At 43.9% G+C, this 20,210-nt stretch overlaps 1 protein-coding gene and 1 long non-coding RNA gene across 2 annotated transcripts in view; both read left to right on the top strand.

The window, feature by feature from the left end:
• The window catches only part of GALNT4 (polypeptide N-acetylgalactosaminyltransferase 4), a 111,917-nt gene that overhangs the window by 29,267 nt on the left and 62,440 nt on the right, over positions 1 to 20,210 (top strand). Inside the window, exons 3-5 of the mRNA XM_077269613.1 lie at positions 11,051 to 11,220; positions 11,618 to 11,807; positions 13,620 to 13,805. Coding sequence (XP_077125728.1) covers positions 11,051 to 11,220; positions 11,618 to 11,807; positions 13,620 to 13,805 — 546 coding nt within the window. The remainder of the gene's footprint in view (positions 1 to 11,050; positions 11,221 to 11,617; positions 11,808 to 13,619; positions 13,806 to 20,210) is intronic.
• Positions 4,419 to 5,937, top strand: LOC143781092 (uncharacterized). The gene is made up of 3 exons (XR_013216547.1): positions 4,419 to 4,799; positions 4,880 to 5,275; positions 5,425 to 5,937. It is a non-coding gene; the product is annotated as an uncharacterized LOC143781092 (long non-coding RNA).

Genomic DNA, 20,210 nt, shown 5'->3' with positions numbered 1-20,210 from the left:
GCAAATTCCATTGCTATGCAATTGTCACGACCCAACTGTCGGGTGACCCGAGACCAGGGGCTCCTTTCCTCCCTACCACTAGGGGGCACCCTAGCTTTCCCTATTCCGCCTAGATACTTCTGAAGATGAAGATGCCGGGGCTGCCACCCTTTCCTTATCTGCTAAATCAGCCCCCTCTGTCTGTTCTTTTCCCCCATCTAGGGAAGAGGGGCGCTACTGTGCACTGCAGTACATCAACCCTTACGTACAAGGCAACAAAAACAAAGGTAACCTGAAAATACCAGGCATACAAATATTCACGCACATATAGCAGAGAAATGAACCAGGGAGTGTAGCAAAGTAAGAGGAGGGAAGGGAGTTATCACACTTACAAACCACGCAACAGTCACAGTTAACTCCTCCAAAACTCCTCATATAAACACCTCTCCTCCTAAACCATGCAGCAAAAACTAGCTCTGACATGGGTTTGAATTAGGACCCAGATTATAAAGGGGATGCCAGTGTCTAACCGAACTCACCTGAGAGCTTATACTCCCAGAGTTTCCAACATGGCCGATAAACCCATGTTCTCCCAAAAGAAATAAACACCATTTAAAAAGAAGTGCTTCTTTTCAGTGCAGGAGTAGGAGCAATCAGTTGTTGCCATCTTCTGGCTTCTGTCTGTTGTGGTAATTCTGTGACAGAAATAAGTTTTACTTAGGCCTCTTTCACACTTTGGTCTTTCAGCTCTCGTCACAATCCGTCGATTTTTTGAGAATGCAGGATCCTGCATTTTCTCATTGACTTGTATTAGCAACGGATTGTGACGGATGGCCGTCCGTTTCATCTGTTGTGCAGAGAAAACGATCAGAAGAACATTTTTTTCTGCACGTCGAAAAATCTGTCAGCGACGCATCCTGCGCTGCCCGTCACTGGCTACAATGGAAGCCTATGGACGCAGGATGCGTCGCTGACTGTGAAAAGCAGGAATCCAGTGACGGGACCCAAACTGAGCATGCGTGGAAGAATTTCCTGTCAGGGAAATAATTTCTCGCTCGCCCTCTTTCTCTTTTTACTATTGATGCTGCCTATGCAGCATCAATAGTAGCAAGATATAAGGTTAAAAAAAAAAAAAAAAAAAGTCGCAATATTCTCACCTACCGGCGTCCCGCACAGCGTCACCGATGCTTCCGGCAGCTAGCGTTCCTAGTAATACATTGCGAAATCTCGCGAGAAGGCGCAGTCTCGCGAGACTGCGACTTCTCGCGAGATTTCGCAATGTATTACTAGGAACGCTAGCTGCCGGGAGCATTGCTGCGCGGGACGCCGGTATGTGACAATACTGTGATTTATTTATTTATTTATTTTTTTTAACCTGGTTTGTGTTCTGTATGCGTTTTTGCAGCGGAAAACCGCTGCGAAGACACATACACAACAGGTGCACATAGCCTCGACGGGTCCGTCAGAAAGACGGGCCCAGTGCACACGTTTTTTTACAATCTGCACAGGATCCGTCTTTTCAACATTTTGACGATCCTGTGCAGATTGTAAAAACGGAAGTGTGAAAGAAGCCTAATTCGTTGTAAAAAAAATTACATTGATATGTTACTTTGTTCACAGATATTAGTCAGTTTGTTTTTTTTGTTGATTAATTTTATTGAGCAACTACAGTGCTGTTGGTCAATCAAAAAGATTTAATAAACCTGAAGCCTGAATTTTAAAAAAAGTAAAAGTGAGATCTTTTGTCTGTCTTGGAAGGATATCTATGTGTGCAGAATTATTGGGTAACTATTGGTGTGCAGAAATATTGTACAGCTTAATGAAAACATAAATTTTCTTATCAATAATTGTTTGTTTTCATCTGTTTATAAGTGAGAATAATAACTAAACTATTCGGTGTACAAAAATACATTTCTGACCTTTAAAAAAAAATAATAATTATTGACCGATATAGTTTCCCTTCTTTTAGTAAGTCATAAACCTTCTTTCCATGGAGTCTATCAGATTCTTAATTTGTTGACAATCAAGTTTATATAGCTCAGAGTTGGAAAATCTGCACAAAAGTTATGATATGGTCAAAATCCTTGTCTAATAATTGTGCACACAATAAAATTAGCTCTTTGCTGAACAAGCAAGGCGTATGGGAAAGCTATTTACACGGACTGCCTGATATTTCCATATTCTTCTGCCATTAGCCAAGCGTGCACGTGTTGTTAATGTAGAGAGGATAAGGTGCCACCGCCACACTATTCCAGCATGGCGTCTTAACCCCATTGCAACAAGCGATTGGTCATCCTATATATCTCCTCATACACCTTAGCAGTCAGCCAGTACCACTGACATTAGTGGGTTTGCACCAATGAGCAGCACGGTGGCTCAGTGGTTAGCATTTGCTTTGCAGCACTAGAGACTTAGGTTCGATTCTGACCAAGGACAACTGCATGGAATTTGTATGTTCTCCCCGCGTTTGCATCTGTTTCCACTGGGTACTTTGTTTAGTTTCTGGATTCCAGTAAGGGTATGTGTCCACTTTCAGGATGGCCGGTGGTTTGGATGGAGCGGCAAACTTGCTCCGCCCAAAGCTCTGCCCCCTTCTGGAGACGCGATGATGCCAGATGTGTTCATTGCACACATGCAGCATCATCGCACCCCACACATAAGGCCCTGTGATTTACCTTGCGGCGGCGCAGCGTCGCTGCAAGGTACACGGACATGCTGCGATCTAAAAAGACGCGCCGCATGTCCGTAATCGCAGGGCCGCCGGGTGCGTGTTACCACGCATAGTGGAGATTGGATTTCATAAAATCCCCTCCACTATGCTGTAACATCTGGACGCTGCGGATTGAACGCTGCGGCTCTACGCAGCGTTCAATCCGCTGCTATTCCGGATGTAAAACGGCACGTGGACACATACCCTAAGAGATAGGGAAATAAAGAGCTTAGGCTACGTTCACATTTGCGTTGTACGCCGCAGCGTCGGCGACGCAACGCACAACGCAAACAAAAACGCAGCAAAACGCATGCAAAACGCTGCGTTTTGCGACGCATGCGTCCTTTTTTGGGTTGATTTTGGACGCAGCAAAAATGCAACTTGCTGCGTCCTCTGCGCCCGGACGCGTGCGCCGCAGGGACGCATGCGGCGCAAAACGCAAGTGCGACGCATGTCCATGCGCCCCCATGTTAAATATAGGGGCGCATGAGGCGACGCTGCGGCGCCCGACGCTGCGGCGCCCGACGCTGCGGCGCAGACCGCAAATGTGAACGTAGACTTAGGCTACGTTGACATTTGCGTCTTGCGACGCAGCGTCGTCGACGCGTAACGACGCATGCGTCATGTGCCCCTATCTTTAACATTGGGGGCGCATGTACATGCGTTGTCATGCGTTTTTGGACAACGCGGCCGCGGTCGACGCTACATGTTGCAGTTTTGTAGCGTCGTAAAAACGCGTGCGTCGTATTTGCGTCGCCCGTGCGTCGTAATTGCGTTACAATTTCCATTGAAATCAATTGACAACGCACGGGACGCAAGTGCGTGCGTCGTACATGCGTTGTGCGACGCATGCGTCGTTAATTAAAATTACACAAAAAGTGTCTAGACTGTGTCTAGACAGTGAAAAAACATCCCCCATATATAAAAAACATGTTTGCATTGTTTGTCACTTTTGCTACAGCATACCACAGAGACCAGACCTACCAGAGCTCATCATCTGCTTTCAAGAGATGTAAGTATAGAATGATTCTGGGCATTTTAATGTTTTATTTTAAATTGTATTGCAAGTTGTGTATTTCTGCACTGTGGTTGTGTAATGGACATTGGTGTATTTTTATTCTGGTTGTGATGTATGGCGTTGTATATGCTTTCATTGTCTCCGGCCTTGTTGATTTTATTGTAAAGTATGGTGGTCTTTCCAGGATTGACTTTTCTTTTCCATTATTTTTTTTGGGCTGTTTTTTTATTCTGGTTGTGATGTATATTTCTGGCGTTGTATATGCTTTCATTGTCTCCGGCCTTGTTGGTTTTATTGTAAAGTATTGGTCTTTTCAGGATTGACTTTTCTTTTCCATTTTTTTTTGGGGGGGTGTTTTTTTATTCTGGTTGTGATGTATATTTCTGGCGTTATATGATGGCGTTTCATTGTCTCCGGCCTTGTTGGTTTTATTGTAAAGTATGGTGGTGTATCCAGGATTGACTTTTCTCTTTTTTTTGGGGTTGTTTTTTTTTTTTCTGAAATCTATTGTGCTGTTTATTTTGGGTTGTTCTGTGCATGCGGTTGTTCCACTGTGTTTTTTTTTTAATAGAAATATTTTCTTTTTTAATCAGGTTCTGAAGAATTATAGGGCTTCATATGTAGCCATACTCTTTTATTTATTTTGTTATTTTTTTCTATTGTAACGTATGGCGGTATGGTTTGCCTTTTCTTGGGGCTTTTTGGAAATCAATGTTGTCAAAATTTGGCTTAAAAAAAATCTTTGTCTTTTTGGATTAGTACATAGAGTCTGTTTATTTGTTTTGTTATCTTTCCTGGGACTGGCATTATGCTTTTGCTATACTCTGGCATTGTGCCGTCTCTGCCATTGTTTTTTATTTCAATGTATGGCGGTGTTGTTTGCTCAGCGCTTGTTCAGTTGTCATTGTGCTATGCGTGCACTGTTCGTTGTGGTCGTAATGTTAATGTATGGATTTTTTGATATTTTCCTATATGTGCCTCTGTATTGTGTATAGTAAAATATATATATATTTTTTTATTTTAGACTTTCATCTTGTTATTAGTGCAATGGCGGCCAGCAACTCGAGTAACACAACACCGCTGGGGAGTGCGGTGAGTACATGATCTACTGTTGCTTACTATTCGGTGTCATTTGTAGACGTGTCACTCAATTTTTTTAAACTATTTTCCAGGCTTCTTCAAGTGAGGAGGAACAGAGCCAGCAGGAGCAGCGACCTCGGGGCCAAGCTGAGGTGGCAAGACGGCGAGTAAGTATTTTTTCAAACAACCTAGTCAATTTTTATTTTTTTTTTGGGGGGGGGAGGGAAGAAGGAAGGGAGGGAGACCAATTTTTATTTATATTGCAAACATTAATGTGTTCCTATTATTCTAGGTTTCACAACGGGACCAAGATGAGGGCATTGATGTAGACATCGTGGTAGCATCAATCCAGGAGCGAGGCCCGTTGTGGGACCCCCGTGATCCCCGGCACGCGGACCAGGTGGTTTTAAGACGCATGTGGGCTGAGGTGGCCAAATCGCTGTGGGATGGCTTTGACAGCGCTTCACCCACGGAACAAACTAAATTTGGTAAGTATTGCCGAAATGCCGCTGTTACCCATCAGGCCAGGATACACAACCGTCTGTGATGTGTTCAACTTTTGTATCATCGCACACGGTTGCGTTATCAATTAAAAAAGTTTTTCTCAACCTAATATATTTGTTTGACTTTTTCACAGTCAAAAAATTGAAGACCAGATGGCGCTCCATGAAGGACCGTTTCAATCGGGGCCTGCGGAAGGAGGGACAGACTCGTAGTGGTGCTGCAGCGGCAAGGTCAATACCATATAAGTACAGCAGAATTCTGCAGTTCCTGAGACCGGTCCTTGCCCACCGACAGTATTTATTACCTATTCCCACACATTGGGTATTGCACAACATGCATATTCACGTAGTATATTCCCCAGCCACGTAGTTTATTGCCCAGCCATTTATCATATAGGCCAGTGACGTAGTATACAGCACACAGACACATAGTATATTGGCCAGCCACGTGCAATATTTCATAGTGGCGTAGTATATTGCCCATCCAGGTTTATCAGAGTTTCCAATAACGTTAAAATAATTGAAACGGGAGACCTTGTAGTCCACGGCAGGTTCTGTACACACAGGGTTGGTCTGATCGCAGGACCTGTGATGACGTCTCGGTCACATGGCCGTGACGTCATGACACTTCCGACGATAAGCATAAACCATGGCGGCCGTTACAAACGGCAACCATGGGTGAGTATAGCATGGTAATTTTTAAACACAAAATTTTTTCAATTTTTAATATTGATGCGGCATCGGCAGTGTCAATAGTAAAAATTTGGTTACATCTTAACGGCGGCAACGGTTACCGCCGGTAAGTGTTTATCCATGACAGAGGGGAGTATGCGGGCGACAGGCATTCACTGCGGGGAGTAAGGAGCGGCCATTTTATTCAGGACTGTGCCCGGAGCCGATTGGTCGCGTCAGCCATGACAGGCAGCTGGCTGTAAGAATCAGCGAATTAACTTAGGACTAACAGACGGAACTGACCACTTACAATTATTTCAAATTTAAATTATAAAGTATGTGATGCAATGTTCACTTTACATTATACACAGGAGGTGGCGAATGTGAAATGTTATATTTTGTATACTAATGTTTTCCTTATGTTTACACAGAACACACAGCAGCACCCTCGAGCCTGTTCGGCCCTCTGGAGCGGTCCTTCGTGAATCGCCATCTGAACCGTCACAGCCATCCCACAGCGAGAGTAGGCTTGCACCACCATCTGGAGAACTGGCAGCCGGTCCATCAGATGTTCCCCTGGCCGAGGCCACTGGCGCTCCTTCCTTCGGGTTTTCCCGACAGCGTCAGCGGGCCTTGGACAGGCCGCTACTGCCCGAATTTTTCCATTTGAGCACGGTATTCCAGAATTGCTTCAAGGCACTGGGCGATAGAATGGACACTGCTCTGTCCAATATCGACCGGCGTCTTGAAAATATGGAATCCGAGCTCTCGAGGCCGGCAAAACATTTCTTTAGTGCCATTGCGAAGGGCATGGTGGAACATCTTGCGCCGGAACTCCAGATTTCGGTGATGCAGGGCTGCAACAATGCGTACGTGACTGCTCTGCAGCAGGCTCGGGTCATGCAGTCAGTGACTACAATGCCCGTAGTACCATCGCTGGCTAGCATGACTCCGACTCCTGCTGCACAGCCACTCTACCGAGGTCCGCTTGCCGAGGGACACCGCCACCGCCGCCACCATAGAACAGAGCCGCAAAGTCCTGCTCCTGCCAGGCCTTCAAGGAGCCAAAGACGGCCGGCAGAACAACACCCAGAGGGAGAGAGGAGAAAACGGCCAAGAACAACAACCGCTCCGGCGGCTCTGGCTGCTCCAATAACTACACCGAGCTCTCGGCCAGGGTCTAGCCGGAGCAGGAGTAGCCAGAGCCAGTCCACAGTGCCAAGGACACTGGTCGTGCCTCCTCCCTCCGCGCCTGCGTTGGCATTCTCGCCACCGTCGACCACAGGGTGGTCAGACGTTGGCATACCATCAAGTATTCTGCAGTGTGGTGGTTCCTCCTCCTCCCCCTCCACCCACTCCCAAATTGGTGGATATCAATCTCCCTTAGTTGCAGAAGTTCCTACCCCTTAGAACCTTTCCCCATTTTTCGTTTTGTGACACCCCTAATAAAAATGTTATTTTGTTAACCATATTGGAGTTTCTTGGTCTAAAATAAAGTTTGCACCAACTCACACCGTGTGCCGATACACAAATCTTGTGTTTTTAACACCTCATATCTGCAATGTATGACAGAATTTTATGCAGTTTGTTTTAATTTTTTTGGCCTGTCTCTCATTGTACTATGAGTTGTTACAAACACAACGAGGCTTAAAAAATATATCAATTTTCAAACCTACTTTTCTGGTACCGTCACACATAACGATTTTGTTAACAATATCGTTGTTTTTTGTGACGTAGCAACGATATCGTTACCGAAATCGTTATGCGTGACAGCGACCTACGATCAGGCCCCTGCTGGGAGATCCTGCTTGGTCGCTGCGAATGATCAGGACCTTTTTTTGGTTGCTGATCACCCGGTGTCATCGCTGTATCGGCGTGTGTGACGCCGATCCAGCGATGTCTTCACTGGTAACCATGGTAAATATCGGGTTACTAAGCGCAGGGCCGCTTAGTAACCCGATGTTTACCCTGGTTACCATTGTAAATGTAAAAAAAAAAAACAGTATATACTTACATACCGGTGTCTGCCTCGTCCCTCGCCGTCATCTTCCCGCACTGACTGACACTGTGAGTCACCGCCGTAAAGTAAAAGCAGAGCACACCGGTGATGTCAACGCTGTGCTGTGCTTTTGGGCCGGCACAGTGCGTGAAGCTGACGGCGATGGACGTGGCAGACACCGGAATGTAAGTATGTACTGTTTTTTTTTTTTTTACATTTACAATGGTAACCAGGGTAAACATCGGGTTACTAGGTGCGGCCCTGTGCTTAGTTACCCAATGTTTACCCTGGTTACACGGGGACTTCGTCATTGTTGGTCGCTGGAGAGCTGTCTGTGTGACAGCTCTACAGCGACCACACAACGACTTAAACAACGATCACGGCCAGGTCGTATCGCTGGTCGTGATCGTTGGTTAATCGTTTAGTGTAACGGTACCTTAAGGCTATTGGTCAGGTGAGGGTGTAGCAATGTTCATGTGGCCAAGTGTCGCCACTATTTGACTCAGGACGTATTCCAGCATCCTGAGTTCAATAGTGTTAACTCACTAGAGTTGAGCGATCATGATCGTCTCCCTCGTTGTCAAGCAAAACACTTGCAGACTAGTAGCATATGGGCCCCGGCTTCATGGAGTGCGGATTATGATCTGCAGCCACATGTTCAGAGGCTGTGTGACAGGCAGAACACATGCACCTCCACGGCCTATTTGTTGGCCTTGCCATGCATGTGTAGTGCCTGTCACACAGCCGCAGCACATGTAGCGGCAGAAAACCTGCTTCAGCCATCACGCTCCATGATGCCAGGTTCCATATGCAAATAGTCTGCAAGATTAATTGCTTGACAAGGTGGGAGCCGATCATGTTCGCTTTTAAAACTATGGAACACACGGCTATGTGAACAATTGGGTTGTTTTGTCAGAGTGAATTTGGGAAGTGGTGCTCACATTGCTACATTTTGTGGTACACACATTTGGTTCTAGAACATTGGATTTGTTTTAATTTTTTTTTATTGGCAACAACATTGTAACATAGGGGAGGATTTTTTTTTAAACGTAAAGACACAATAAAAAACTTTATTTCAAAACACAACACAGTAGAAAATCACGGTACATAACAACATTAAAGAACAGTACATTAGGCTGGTAAAATGTCATGGACTCAACAGTGTTTAATTATTTTTAAATGACAGTGTTTAGATTTTTATTAATCACAATAATTTTACTTACAGTTACAGCAGGATAAAGTACAGTTTCTACATTAAACCATTTGATCTTGCCATGACACACGGCCAACATCTGAAACAAAATATGAAGCAAATTGATCCCTCATCTGAGCAATTTCCAAAGTTGTCCTCAGAGGATGATCTTGGTAATCAGGCAATGGGTTTGGTATGGGTTCATCTAGTTCAACGTTGACTCTCTCTTTAGCAATAATATAATTGTGGAGAACCACACAAGCCTTCACCACCTGATCAACTGCCTCAATTTTCAGATTTATAGCGGATCCTAAAATCCGCCATTTGGAGACAAGGATTCCAAAGGCGCACTCCACAGTTCTTCTGGCCCTGGACAGTCTATAATTAAAAATCCTTTTTGTGTGGTCCAAGCCCCGACTGGAGTACGGTTTCAGAAGGTTGGCACACATTTGGAAAGCCTCATCACCAACAACCACAAATGGCATTGCCGGCCCTTCGGTGTTGGGAAGAAGTCTTGGCTGGGGGAAATTAAAATTGTTCTCATATAATCTTCGGCCCATATCAGACTCCTTAAATGTCCGTGAATCATTGACACGGCCAAACGCTCCAATGTCCACGGCGAGAAGCCTGCAGTGCGCACCTGCAATGGCCATGAGGATGGTGGAAAAGTATTTTTTGTAGTTAAAAAACAGCGAACCACTTCTTGCAGGCTTTGTAATCCGAATGTGCTTCCCATCAACTGCTCCAATACAATTAGGGAAAGAACACACTTGGTCAAATTTTTGGGCGTTGGCCTCCCATATTTCTGTTGTTGGGATTGGTAAAAATTCCTCCCGGAGATTGTCCCACAATGCGCGGCATGTGTCGGCAATAATACCCGAAAGTTTTGAGACTCCAATCCGAAACTGGAAATACTGGGATCTCAAGGTCTCTCCGGTAGCCAGGAAACTGCCAAGAAGAAAAATAAAAAAATTTAATTAAAGTATGTACATTGTTATAAAATAAAATTACATTTCACATCCCTCCCCTCCCAAAACAAAAAAAAAGGTTAATTAAAAAAAGGGCACAACATTTAAAGTCCTTCAAATAGCTGCATTACGTACCGTAGAGTCACCAGCAGACGTTCCTCGGCGGAAATTGACTCGGCGGAAATTGATCTCCGGAGCTGCGTGTCCTGCCTGGTAATGGCTCCTTCCACCCGACGCAGAAGATAGCGGAAGCTGTCTTGAGACATCCTGGTATACTCGAAATATTTCTCCAGGTTCTCATTTAGCTCGCCAAACAAACAATGGTAGGCTCCACGGACTTCCACTATAGGGTGTAGCCAAAAGCGCCGATGACTCCTTCTCCGTTGTTTCTCTTTTCCTGTGTTCATGAAAGGCGATAGCGTAAGCATTAGCCATGGCTAAATCCAGCTCCATATTGAGGTAAATGCTCTCCATGGGACGCTCCATCTTGATGCTGTAAAAACACGCAAAATGGGAGGAATTCATCTATGCCGGGGTATATACACTAAAATTCCATTATACCCACCCTCTTCTATCCATTGGTGGTCTTATCTAGTGTCTAGACACTAATGAGGCTTTTCGACATGCTATTGGGTGAAAAATTACATCATTATTTGACAACGCATGCGTCGTAAAACGCTGCGTTTTTTAGAAAAACGCAGGGAAACGCACAAAAAAACGCTGTGTTTTACGACGCATGCGTTTAACGCATGCGTCGAAAAGAGTGCGTTTTTTGGTGCGTTCTAATGCGTCATGCGTTGCGTCGACGACGCTGCGTCGCAAGACGCAAATGTGAACGTAGCCTTATTAAATGTACCAGTCACATTTTTCATTTAGTTGTGTAAAACTATTAGTCAGAGTGTATATATATTTTTTTCATTTTTTTTTAGGTGTAAGTCCAAAGGGTACAACTACAGGAAACTTCCAACCACATCTGTTATAATTGCGTTTTACAATGAGGCAATGTCCACTTTACTCCGCACGATTCACAGTGTCTTAGAAATGTCCCCGGCGGTACTATTAAGAGAGATCATACTAGTTGATGACTTCAGCGATAAAGGTAATCAAGGCATTGTAAAGTGTGTTGTTCTAGTGTGTAACAATTACCATTTCATCATCCTTGTACATAATATAATTAATGCGCAGATTAGTCATTTGGATAATAAACTTTGCAAGCTACAGATAAAGGTTGTACAGGCTAATTCATAGGTTATATTCCATATCTGTAATGGAGGCCTATGGAAATAACCATAACCCCCTTCTTACAGCTGCAATGTGCCGTAATAAGCTGTAAGGTAAAATATGTGACGATCACTCATACAAGGGGCAGTTTTCTGGGAAGGTGAGGGACAACGTACCTCCGAATGTTAGAATTGCACAAATGATGGTGCAAAGAAGATCCATAAAATATATGTATTGTTAACAATTAATTTCACTGACACTTTTTTTTGTTGTAGCTTTTTTAAAGTCCCAGCTTGAAAACTACATCAGTTCACTGGAGAGGGTGCGCTTAGTCAGGACAACAAAACGCGAAGGACTTGTACGAGCGCGGCTAATTGGTGCAACCTACGCAATTGGTGATGTGCTGACATTCCTGGATTGCCATTGTGAATGCGTCACTGGCTGGCTGGAGCCAATGCTTGAGAGGTGTGTGAGTATAAGGCCTCATTTACACCAGCGTTTCCTGCCATGTTTAGCAGTACATATTCTGAATCTACCATCTGATCCCTCTCATTCTGGAGGGATGGATGGTATTGTGACTTGGGTGCATTAGAACATATATAGTATTTCATCTGCCATTTTTAGATTCAACATTGTTCATATATTTGTCTGAAGGACGCCTTAGGTGCAGAATTTTCTGCACAAAATCTGCATCTCCTAGCAGAATCCGCAGCTGCGTTTTTTATGCGTTTTTTATGCGTTTTTAGTGCAGATTTTATTTCTATAATGGAGGGGTGCAGAAACGCTGCAGAACTGCACAAAAGTAGTGACATGCACGTCTTTGAAATCTGCAGCGTTTCTGCGCAGATTTTTCTGCACCATGTGCACAGCGCTTTTTTTTCACATTGACTTACATTGTACTGTAAATCACAGTGCAGTTCTGCAGCGTTTCTGCTGCAGAAAAATCTGCTGCAGTTCTGCACCAATTCTGCACTAAATCTGCATCGTGTGCACATACCCTTAGGGTATGTGTCCATGTTCAGGATTGCATCAGGATTTGGTCAGGATTTTTCATCAATATTTGTAAGCCAAAACCAGGAGTGGGTGATAAATGCAAAAGTGGAGCATATGTTTCTATTATACTTTTCCTCTAATTGTTCCACTCCTGGTTTTAGCTTACAAATACTGATGAAAAATCCTGACCAAATCCTGATGCAATCTTGAATGTGGACACATACCCATAGAGTCAGTTTACACAGGCGGACCTATGTCACTACATAACTGCCGATTGGTAATCGTTCACACGGTGCTTTTTTTTCCACAGGCAAAACCTGCTCTCTTGGCAGTAAGAAACTTGCTTCAAAAAAGTTTAAAGTTTAGTGCATAAAAAAATCTGATTCTACTACATCAGATTTTGGCACAAAAAACACAGCAAAACCTGATACCTGCATTTTTGCAGCATTTTTTTGCACCAGCCATTGCTTTCAATAAGTGAAAAACTCTGAAAACCGAGATATTGCACAAAATACCGTGGATAAAAAACCAAGCTGTGGTCATGAGATCTCTGGAATCTCAGATTTTGCTGGTACTCTGAACCACAGCTGAAAATGTTCATTAAAAAAACGCCGACAAACGCAACTTGTGAACATGGCCTTACCGATCGACAGCCGTTTAGTAACCTGTTTCCACAGCCAGATGGAAGTAAATGATATACTAGAAGTGATCTGTAATGGACCACTCTGTGTGTATTGACTGCCATGGTCCTATTTATACATGACAATGAGTTGTCGAGAACAATGGTCTCTTGCTCTGCGCAAAAGATAATTTCACCCAATAAATTAGTGTTTGCTTAGGTCATCAGCAGCCTATTTTGAGTGAAAGATTATCGTAAAATGAGCCTTCCTAGGAATTCTCGTTCTCCATAATCTTTGTGTGTAAATGCAGTTTAATATTTCTGGTACAAGTAGCAGTTATTGAGAAAACAGGCCAGAGATATAATAGATAAAATCTACTTTGCTGTAGTGTTGGTGGGTGTGGATTTACACCATTATAAATAACTGATTAGGGTTTTTTTCCTACTGTATATCATTAATGAAAGGAGCCATCTTTTCCATTCATGTAACCACATATTGACATGGATGGATTTGTAGGATATGTCTTTTACTGTAGATTTGCGTTTCTTAGATTGACTTCGTTACTTCGTTATCTACAGCCGAGTAATCGCTGATAACTATGAAATCCTGTGCTGCATAATCCATCAGTGGATGTTTCACTGCTATTTCTGATATTTTCTTGCAGGATTGGAGAAAATGAAACTGCCGTAGTCTGTCCGGTTATTGACACAATTGACTGGAACACTTTCGAGTTTTATATGCAGACTGGTGAACCTATGATCGGTGGATTTGACTGGCGCTTGACTTTTCAATGGCATGCGGTACCAGAAAAGGAACGTCAAAGAAGAAAATCTAGGATAGATCCTATAAGGTAATCTGTGTGTTGCCTGATGGTTAAAGGGGTTGTGTCTCATATCTAAAAAGAGTAAAATTCCAATGTGAATGTAAAAACCAGTAACTTTGCAAATCATCTCATATTAGAAATTATCTCCATTCTCAAGAACAGAGAGATTTTTAGTTCTGTAGTTTACTGTTGGTTGCCTAGATTGCCACTTACCTGTGCAGTCAGTGGTAGCCAGCCTCTAAGACCTGCAGGGCAGCACTCACAAGCTCTTTGCTACTGAGCTTGGAAGCGCTGCACTGTAGCTTCAGTGCCCCCACACTCCTGATGCTGCAAAGACAAATCTGTTGCTGCTAGCAGCATGGGAGTATGCACATCGGGAGGCTGGGGAGTGAGCTCTCCTGAAGAAGCCGCATGGGAGGATTCACATCGGGAGGCAGGGGAGTAAGCATTCCTGAAGAAGCAGCATGGGAGGATGCACATCCAGAGGCAGAGCAGTGAGCGCTTCTGAAGAAGCAGCATGGGAGGATGCACATCGGGAGGCAGGGGAGTGAGCGCTCCTGAAGAAGCCGCACCGGAGGATGCACATCAGGAAGCAGGGGAGTGAGCGCTTCTGAAGAAGCAGCATGGGAGGATGCACATTGGGAGGCAGGGGACTGAGCGCTCCTGAAGAAGCAGCATTGGAGGATGCACATCGGGAGGCAGGGGAGTGAGCGCTCCTGAAGAAGCAGCATGGGAGGATGCACATCGGGAGGCAGGGGAGTGAGCGCTCCTGAAGAAACCGCATGGGAGGATGCACATCGGGAGGCAGGGGAGGGGAGCGCTCCTGAAGAAGCAGCATGGGAGGATGCACATCCAGAGGCAGAGGAGTGAGCGCTCCTGAAGAAGCAGCATGGGAGGATGCACATCGGGAGGCAGGGGAGTGAGCTCTCCTGAAGAAGCTGCATGGGAGGATGCACATCCACATCGGGAGGCAGGGGAGTGAGCGCTCCTGAAGAAACCGCATGGGAGGATGCACATCGGGAGGCAGGTGAGGGGAGCGCTCCTGAAGAAGCAGCATGGGAGGATGCACATCCAGAGGCAGAGGAGTGGGCGCTCCTGAAGAAGCAGCATGGGAGGATGCACATCGGAAGGCAGGGGAGTGAGCTCTCCTGAAGAAGCTGCATGGGAGGATGCACATCGGGAGGCAGGGGAGTGAGCGCTCCTGAAGAGGCCATATGGGATGATACACATTGGGAGGCAGGAGAGTGAGCGCTCCTTAAGATGCAGCATGGGACAACCCTTTCAACACTGCAATAATGTGTGACTGATCTAATTAAATGGCTTAGTGGAGATTACTGAATTGCTAATGTACAGGGTGGGCCATTTATATGGATACACCTACATAAAATTTGAATGGTTGGTGATATCAACTTCCTGTTTGTGGCACATTAGTATATGGGAGGGGGAAAACTTTTCAAGATGGGTGGTGACCATGGCGACTATTTTGAAGTCGGACATTTTGGATCCAATTTTATTTTTCCCAATGGGAAGAGGGTCATGTGACACATCAAACTTATTGAGAATTTCACAAAAAAAACAATGATGTGCTTGGTTTTAACAAAACTTTAGTCTTTCATGATTTTTTTACAAGTTTATGACCACTTATAAAATGTGTTCAAAGTGCTGCCCATTGTGTTGGATTGTCAATGCACCACCACATTATGGGTGTCAGGTCCGAGCATTCCTACATGAGCAGTTTCCTGGAAAGTGGATTGGTCATCGTGAGCCAGTTGAATGGTATACTACATTTCTAATTGGAGGTCTTATTATTCCTACTACATATTGGGATAGGATCTTGGAGATGGGATTAACCCTTTAAGAAGGATGAAAGATGTTTTGTCATATGTGCTACCATCAGCAGTTATCTTATGGACGGGAATAGAGATGGTGCAGATCGATTTGCAGGAGTTGGTCTATTTCCCAGGTCTGCAACCTGTGGCTGCGGATGAGAGACGTGGAGATTGCCTATTATTTGACTGCATCCATGCCTGTACCAATGTCACGTGCATCAGGCTGCAACAATGACATTGTGCCAGGCGGGCTATTCAGAAGAAAAGCAATGGATTGCGTCAGGTAGCAGGTGGTTTTCGAGGCTCCCACCCAGCAGCCAGTAATTTCAGACGTGACCGATGGACCAGGTTCTGTGAATCCATCCCATGATATGCAGATGGATCTGAAGATTCACAATTAAAGGAAGAGTTCTTGGCTCAATCACAGAGAGCCTCCATCAATTCTTCAAGACTGAATCACCTATTCACTCATTGCTGGAGAGTTTCTGTCCTCTGGAATATATACATTTCAGATATTGCCCAGCTCACACTACATCCTAAGTGATGAGCCATGCTTACAATCCCGCATTAAGGAATCCATTACTAATTACTATTTTTAAGGCGAGGGAAAATAGTTTCCTTTTAAATATATTCAGAACATTCAAAACTGTAGTTTGCAGAGCAGGAGCACAGAATCATGTACATTAATGTAGTCTAAGAAAAGGACGTGTCTGATTTGATATTATACTCATGGAATGACAAGTGTCTGCTTGTAAGTCCTCTTTGGTTCCTGATTCAGCCTGATATTACCTTCTGGTAACAGAAAGCTATCCACCAGATGGAATGACTGGCCAGTTAGCACCCTGCTGTCTGTGTCGTCTCCATAGACTATGAATGGAGCAGCGCATGCTTGATGATTAGCCATATTAATGGGGGACTTCACAGACAGAACTCTTTTGGTCCATGGGGATCTGCACTGCTGAACTCCACATACACAAACTCTAATGATCGGCCAGATAAGTGGTAATTTTGTTTTAATACTCTGGCTTAAGGGCATACAAATTTAATGTTTGAAAATTGCAGAAAGTTTGTCATTTTTTATATTTTCATAAATAAATGCAAATCCTATTGACCTAAATACTACTAATATGAAGTACAATGTGTCACTAAAAAAAACAATCTCAGAATCACTGGGATCCGTTGAAGCTTTCGAGAGTTATTACTACATAGTGACACTGGTCATGAAGGTGCAAACAGCCTTGGGGATGAAGGGTTAAAGGGCTTTTGCTACTGCCCGTTCTAGCAGGGCTTTCCATAATGCCATGTACAGTGCTTTTATCTGCCTTCGGTATCCCCTAATAAAGCGACAGTCTCCCAGCTCACTGTTTAATTCTCAGTTTCAGATGCTTCAGAATGTTTTGTTTTTGATAACAGGGTTTGTCTGTCAGTACGGAGTGCCGTTTGGTAGACGTGCCCGAGTACGTGCACAGGAAAGCCTCTGTGGGGGAAATAAGATATTGTTTAACCCCTTAGTGACAGAGCCAATTTGGTACTTAATGATCAGGCTAATTTTTACAATTCTGACCACTGTCTTTTTATGAGGGTATAACTCTGGAACGCTTCAACGGATCCTGCTGATTCTGAGTTTGTTTTTTCGTGACATATTGTACTTCATGTTAGTGGTAACATTTCTTCGATATTACTTGCAATTATTTATGAAAAAAACAGAAATATGGCATACATTTTTAAAATTTTGCAATTTTCAAACTTTGTATTTTTATGCCCTTAAATCAGAGAGATATGTCACAAAAAATAGTTAATAAATAACATTTCCCACATGTCTACTTTACATCAGCACAATTTTGGAAACAAAATTTTTTTTTGTTAGGGAGTTATAAGGGTTAAAAGTTGACCAGCAATTTCTCATTTTTACAACACCATTTTTTTTTTAGGGACCACATCACATTTGAAGTCATTTTGAGGGGTCTATATGATAGAAAATAACCAAGTGTGACACCATTCTAAAAGCTGCACCCCTCAAGGTGCTCAAAACCACATTCAAGAAGTTTATTAACCCTTTACGTGCTTCACAGAAACAATGAGGAAGGCAAAAATGAACATTTAACTTTTTTTTTTCAAACATTTTACTTCAGAACCATTTTTTTTTTTTTTTTCACAAGTGTAAAAACAGAAATTTAACCATAAATGTTGTTGTGCAATTTCTCCTGAATACGCCAATACCCCATATGTGGGGGTAAACCACTGTTTGGGCGCACCGCAGAGCTTGGAAGAGAAGGAGTGCTGTTTTACTTTTTCAATGTAGAATTGGCTGGAATTGAGATCGGACACCATGTCGCGTTTGGAGAGCCCCTGATGTGCCTAAACAGTAGAAACCCCCCCACAAGCGACTCCATTTTGGAAACTAGACCACTTAAGAAACTTATCTAGATGTGTGGTGAGCACTTTAAACCCCCAAGTGCTTCACAGAAATTTATAAAGTAGAGCCGTGAAAATAAAAAATCCTTTTTTTTTTTCCTCAAAAATGATTTTTTAGCCTGCAATTTTTTATTTTCTCAAGGGTAACAGGAGAAATTGGACCCCAAAATTTATTGTGCAATTTATGCTGAGTACACTGATACCCCATATGTTGGGGTAAACCACTGTTTGGGCGCATGGCAGAGCTCGGAAGGGAAGGAGCGCCGTTTTGGAATGCAGACTTTGATAGAATGGTCTGCGGGCGTTATGTTGCGTTTGCAGAGCCCCTGATGTACCTAAATAGTAGAAACCCCCCACAAGTGACCCCATTTTGGAAACTAGACCCCCCAAGGAACTTATCTAGATGTGTGGTGAGAACTTTGAATGCCCAAGTGCTTCACAGAAGTTTATAGTGCAGAGTCGTGAAAATAAAAATAAAAATTTTTTTCCACAAAAAAGATTTTTAAGCCCCCAAATTTTTATTTTCACAAGGGTAACAAGAGAAATTGGACCCCAAAAGTTGTTGTCCAATTTGTCCTGAGTACACTGATACCCCATGTGTGGGGGGGGGGGGGGGACCACTGTTTGAGCGAATGGCAGAGCTCGGAAGGAAGGCACGCCATTTTGGAATGCAGACTTTCATAGAATGGTCTGCGGGCATTATGTTGCGTTTGCAGAGACCCTGATGTACCTAAACAGTAGAAACCCCCCCACAAGTGACCCCCATTATTTTTTTTTTCCACAAAAGATTTTTTAGCCCCCAAGTTTTTATTTTCTCAAGGGTAACAGGAGAAATTGGACCCCAAAAGTTGTTGTCCAATTTATCCCGAGTACGCTGATGCCCCATATGTGGGGGTAAACCACTGTTTGGGTGCACGGCAGAGCTCGGAAGGGAGGGAGCACCATTTGACTTTTTGAGCGCAAAATTGGCTGGAATCAATGGTGGCGCCATGGAGACCCCCTGATGTACCTAAACAGTGGAAACCCCCCAAATCTAACTCCAACCCTAACCCCAACACACCCCTAAGGCTTCTTTCACACTTCAGTTGTTTGGCGTCAGTCAGCTCCGACATAGTGACGGATCAACAGAGCATGCGCAATTGAAAAAGCAGATTGGGGCGACGGATCCGCCGAAATGACGATAACGACGGATCCGTCGCTCATAGGCGGCCATTCTATGGAATGACGGACGCGACGGATCCGTCGCGAACCGCCATTTCGGCGCAGACAAAAAACGTTACAATGGCCGTCAATGTCTAGATGACGTCCGCCAAATCTCGACGGATCGCATGGCGGATGGAACGGATGACCATCCGCCACAATCCGTCGCTAATGCATGTCTATGGGAAAATAGCGGATCCGCAAAAAAAATGGCGGATCCGCTATTTGATGAAAATGGCGGTTTCAGACTGACGCCAAAAGACTGAAGTGTGAAAGAGGCCTAACCCTAATGCCAACCCGATCCATAATCCTAATCACAACCCTAAGGATAATCGCAACCCTAACCCCAAAACAACCATAACCCTAATCAGAACCCTAAATCCAACACACCCCTAATCCTAATCTCAACCCTAACCTCAAACCTAACCCTAATCCCAATACACCCCTAATCCTAACCTTAACCCTAATCCTAATCCCAAACCTAATCATAATCCCAAATGTAACCCTAATGCCAACCCTAATCCAAACCCTAATCCCAACTCTAACCCTAACTTTAGCCGCAACCCTAGTCCTAACTTTATCCCCAACCCTAACCCTAACTTTAGCCCCAACCCTAACCCTAAATTTAGCCCCGACTCTAACTCTAGCCCTAACTTTAGCCCCAACCCTAACCCTAGCCCTAACCCTAAATTTAGCACCAGCAACTATAAATGAAAAATTATACAATTTTAACCCCTTCATCCGAAGCCTGCTTTCACCTTCTTGACCAGGCCAATTTTTTAAATTCTGACCAGTGTCATTTTATGAAGTCATAACTCTGGAACGCTTCAATGGATCCCACTGATTCTGAAAATGTTTATTCCTGACATATTGTACTTCATGTTAGTGGTAAAATTTCTTCGATATGACTTGCGTTTATTTATAAAAAAAAATATATAAATTTGGCAAAAAATGCAATTTGCAATTTTCAAAATTTACATTTTTGTGC

This window comes from Ranitomeya variabilis, chromosome 6, assembly GCF_051348905.1.
Source record: "Ranitomeya variabilis isolate aRanVar5 chromosome 6, aRanVar5.hap1, whole genome shotgun sequence".
NCBI classification, from domain to species: Eukaryota; Metazoa; Chordata; class Amphibia; order Anura; family Dendrobatidae; genus Ranitomeya; species Ranitomeya variabilis.
Note: the sequence above shows the minus strand (reverse complement) of the source record. Positions and strands in the feature narration are given on the sequence as shown.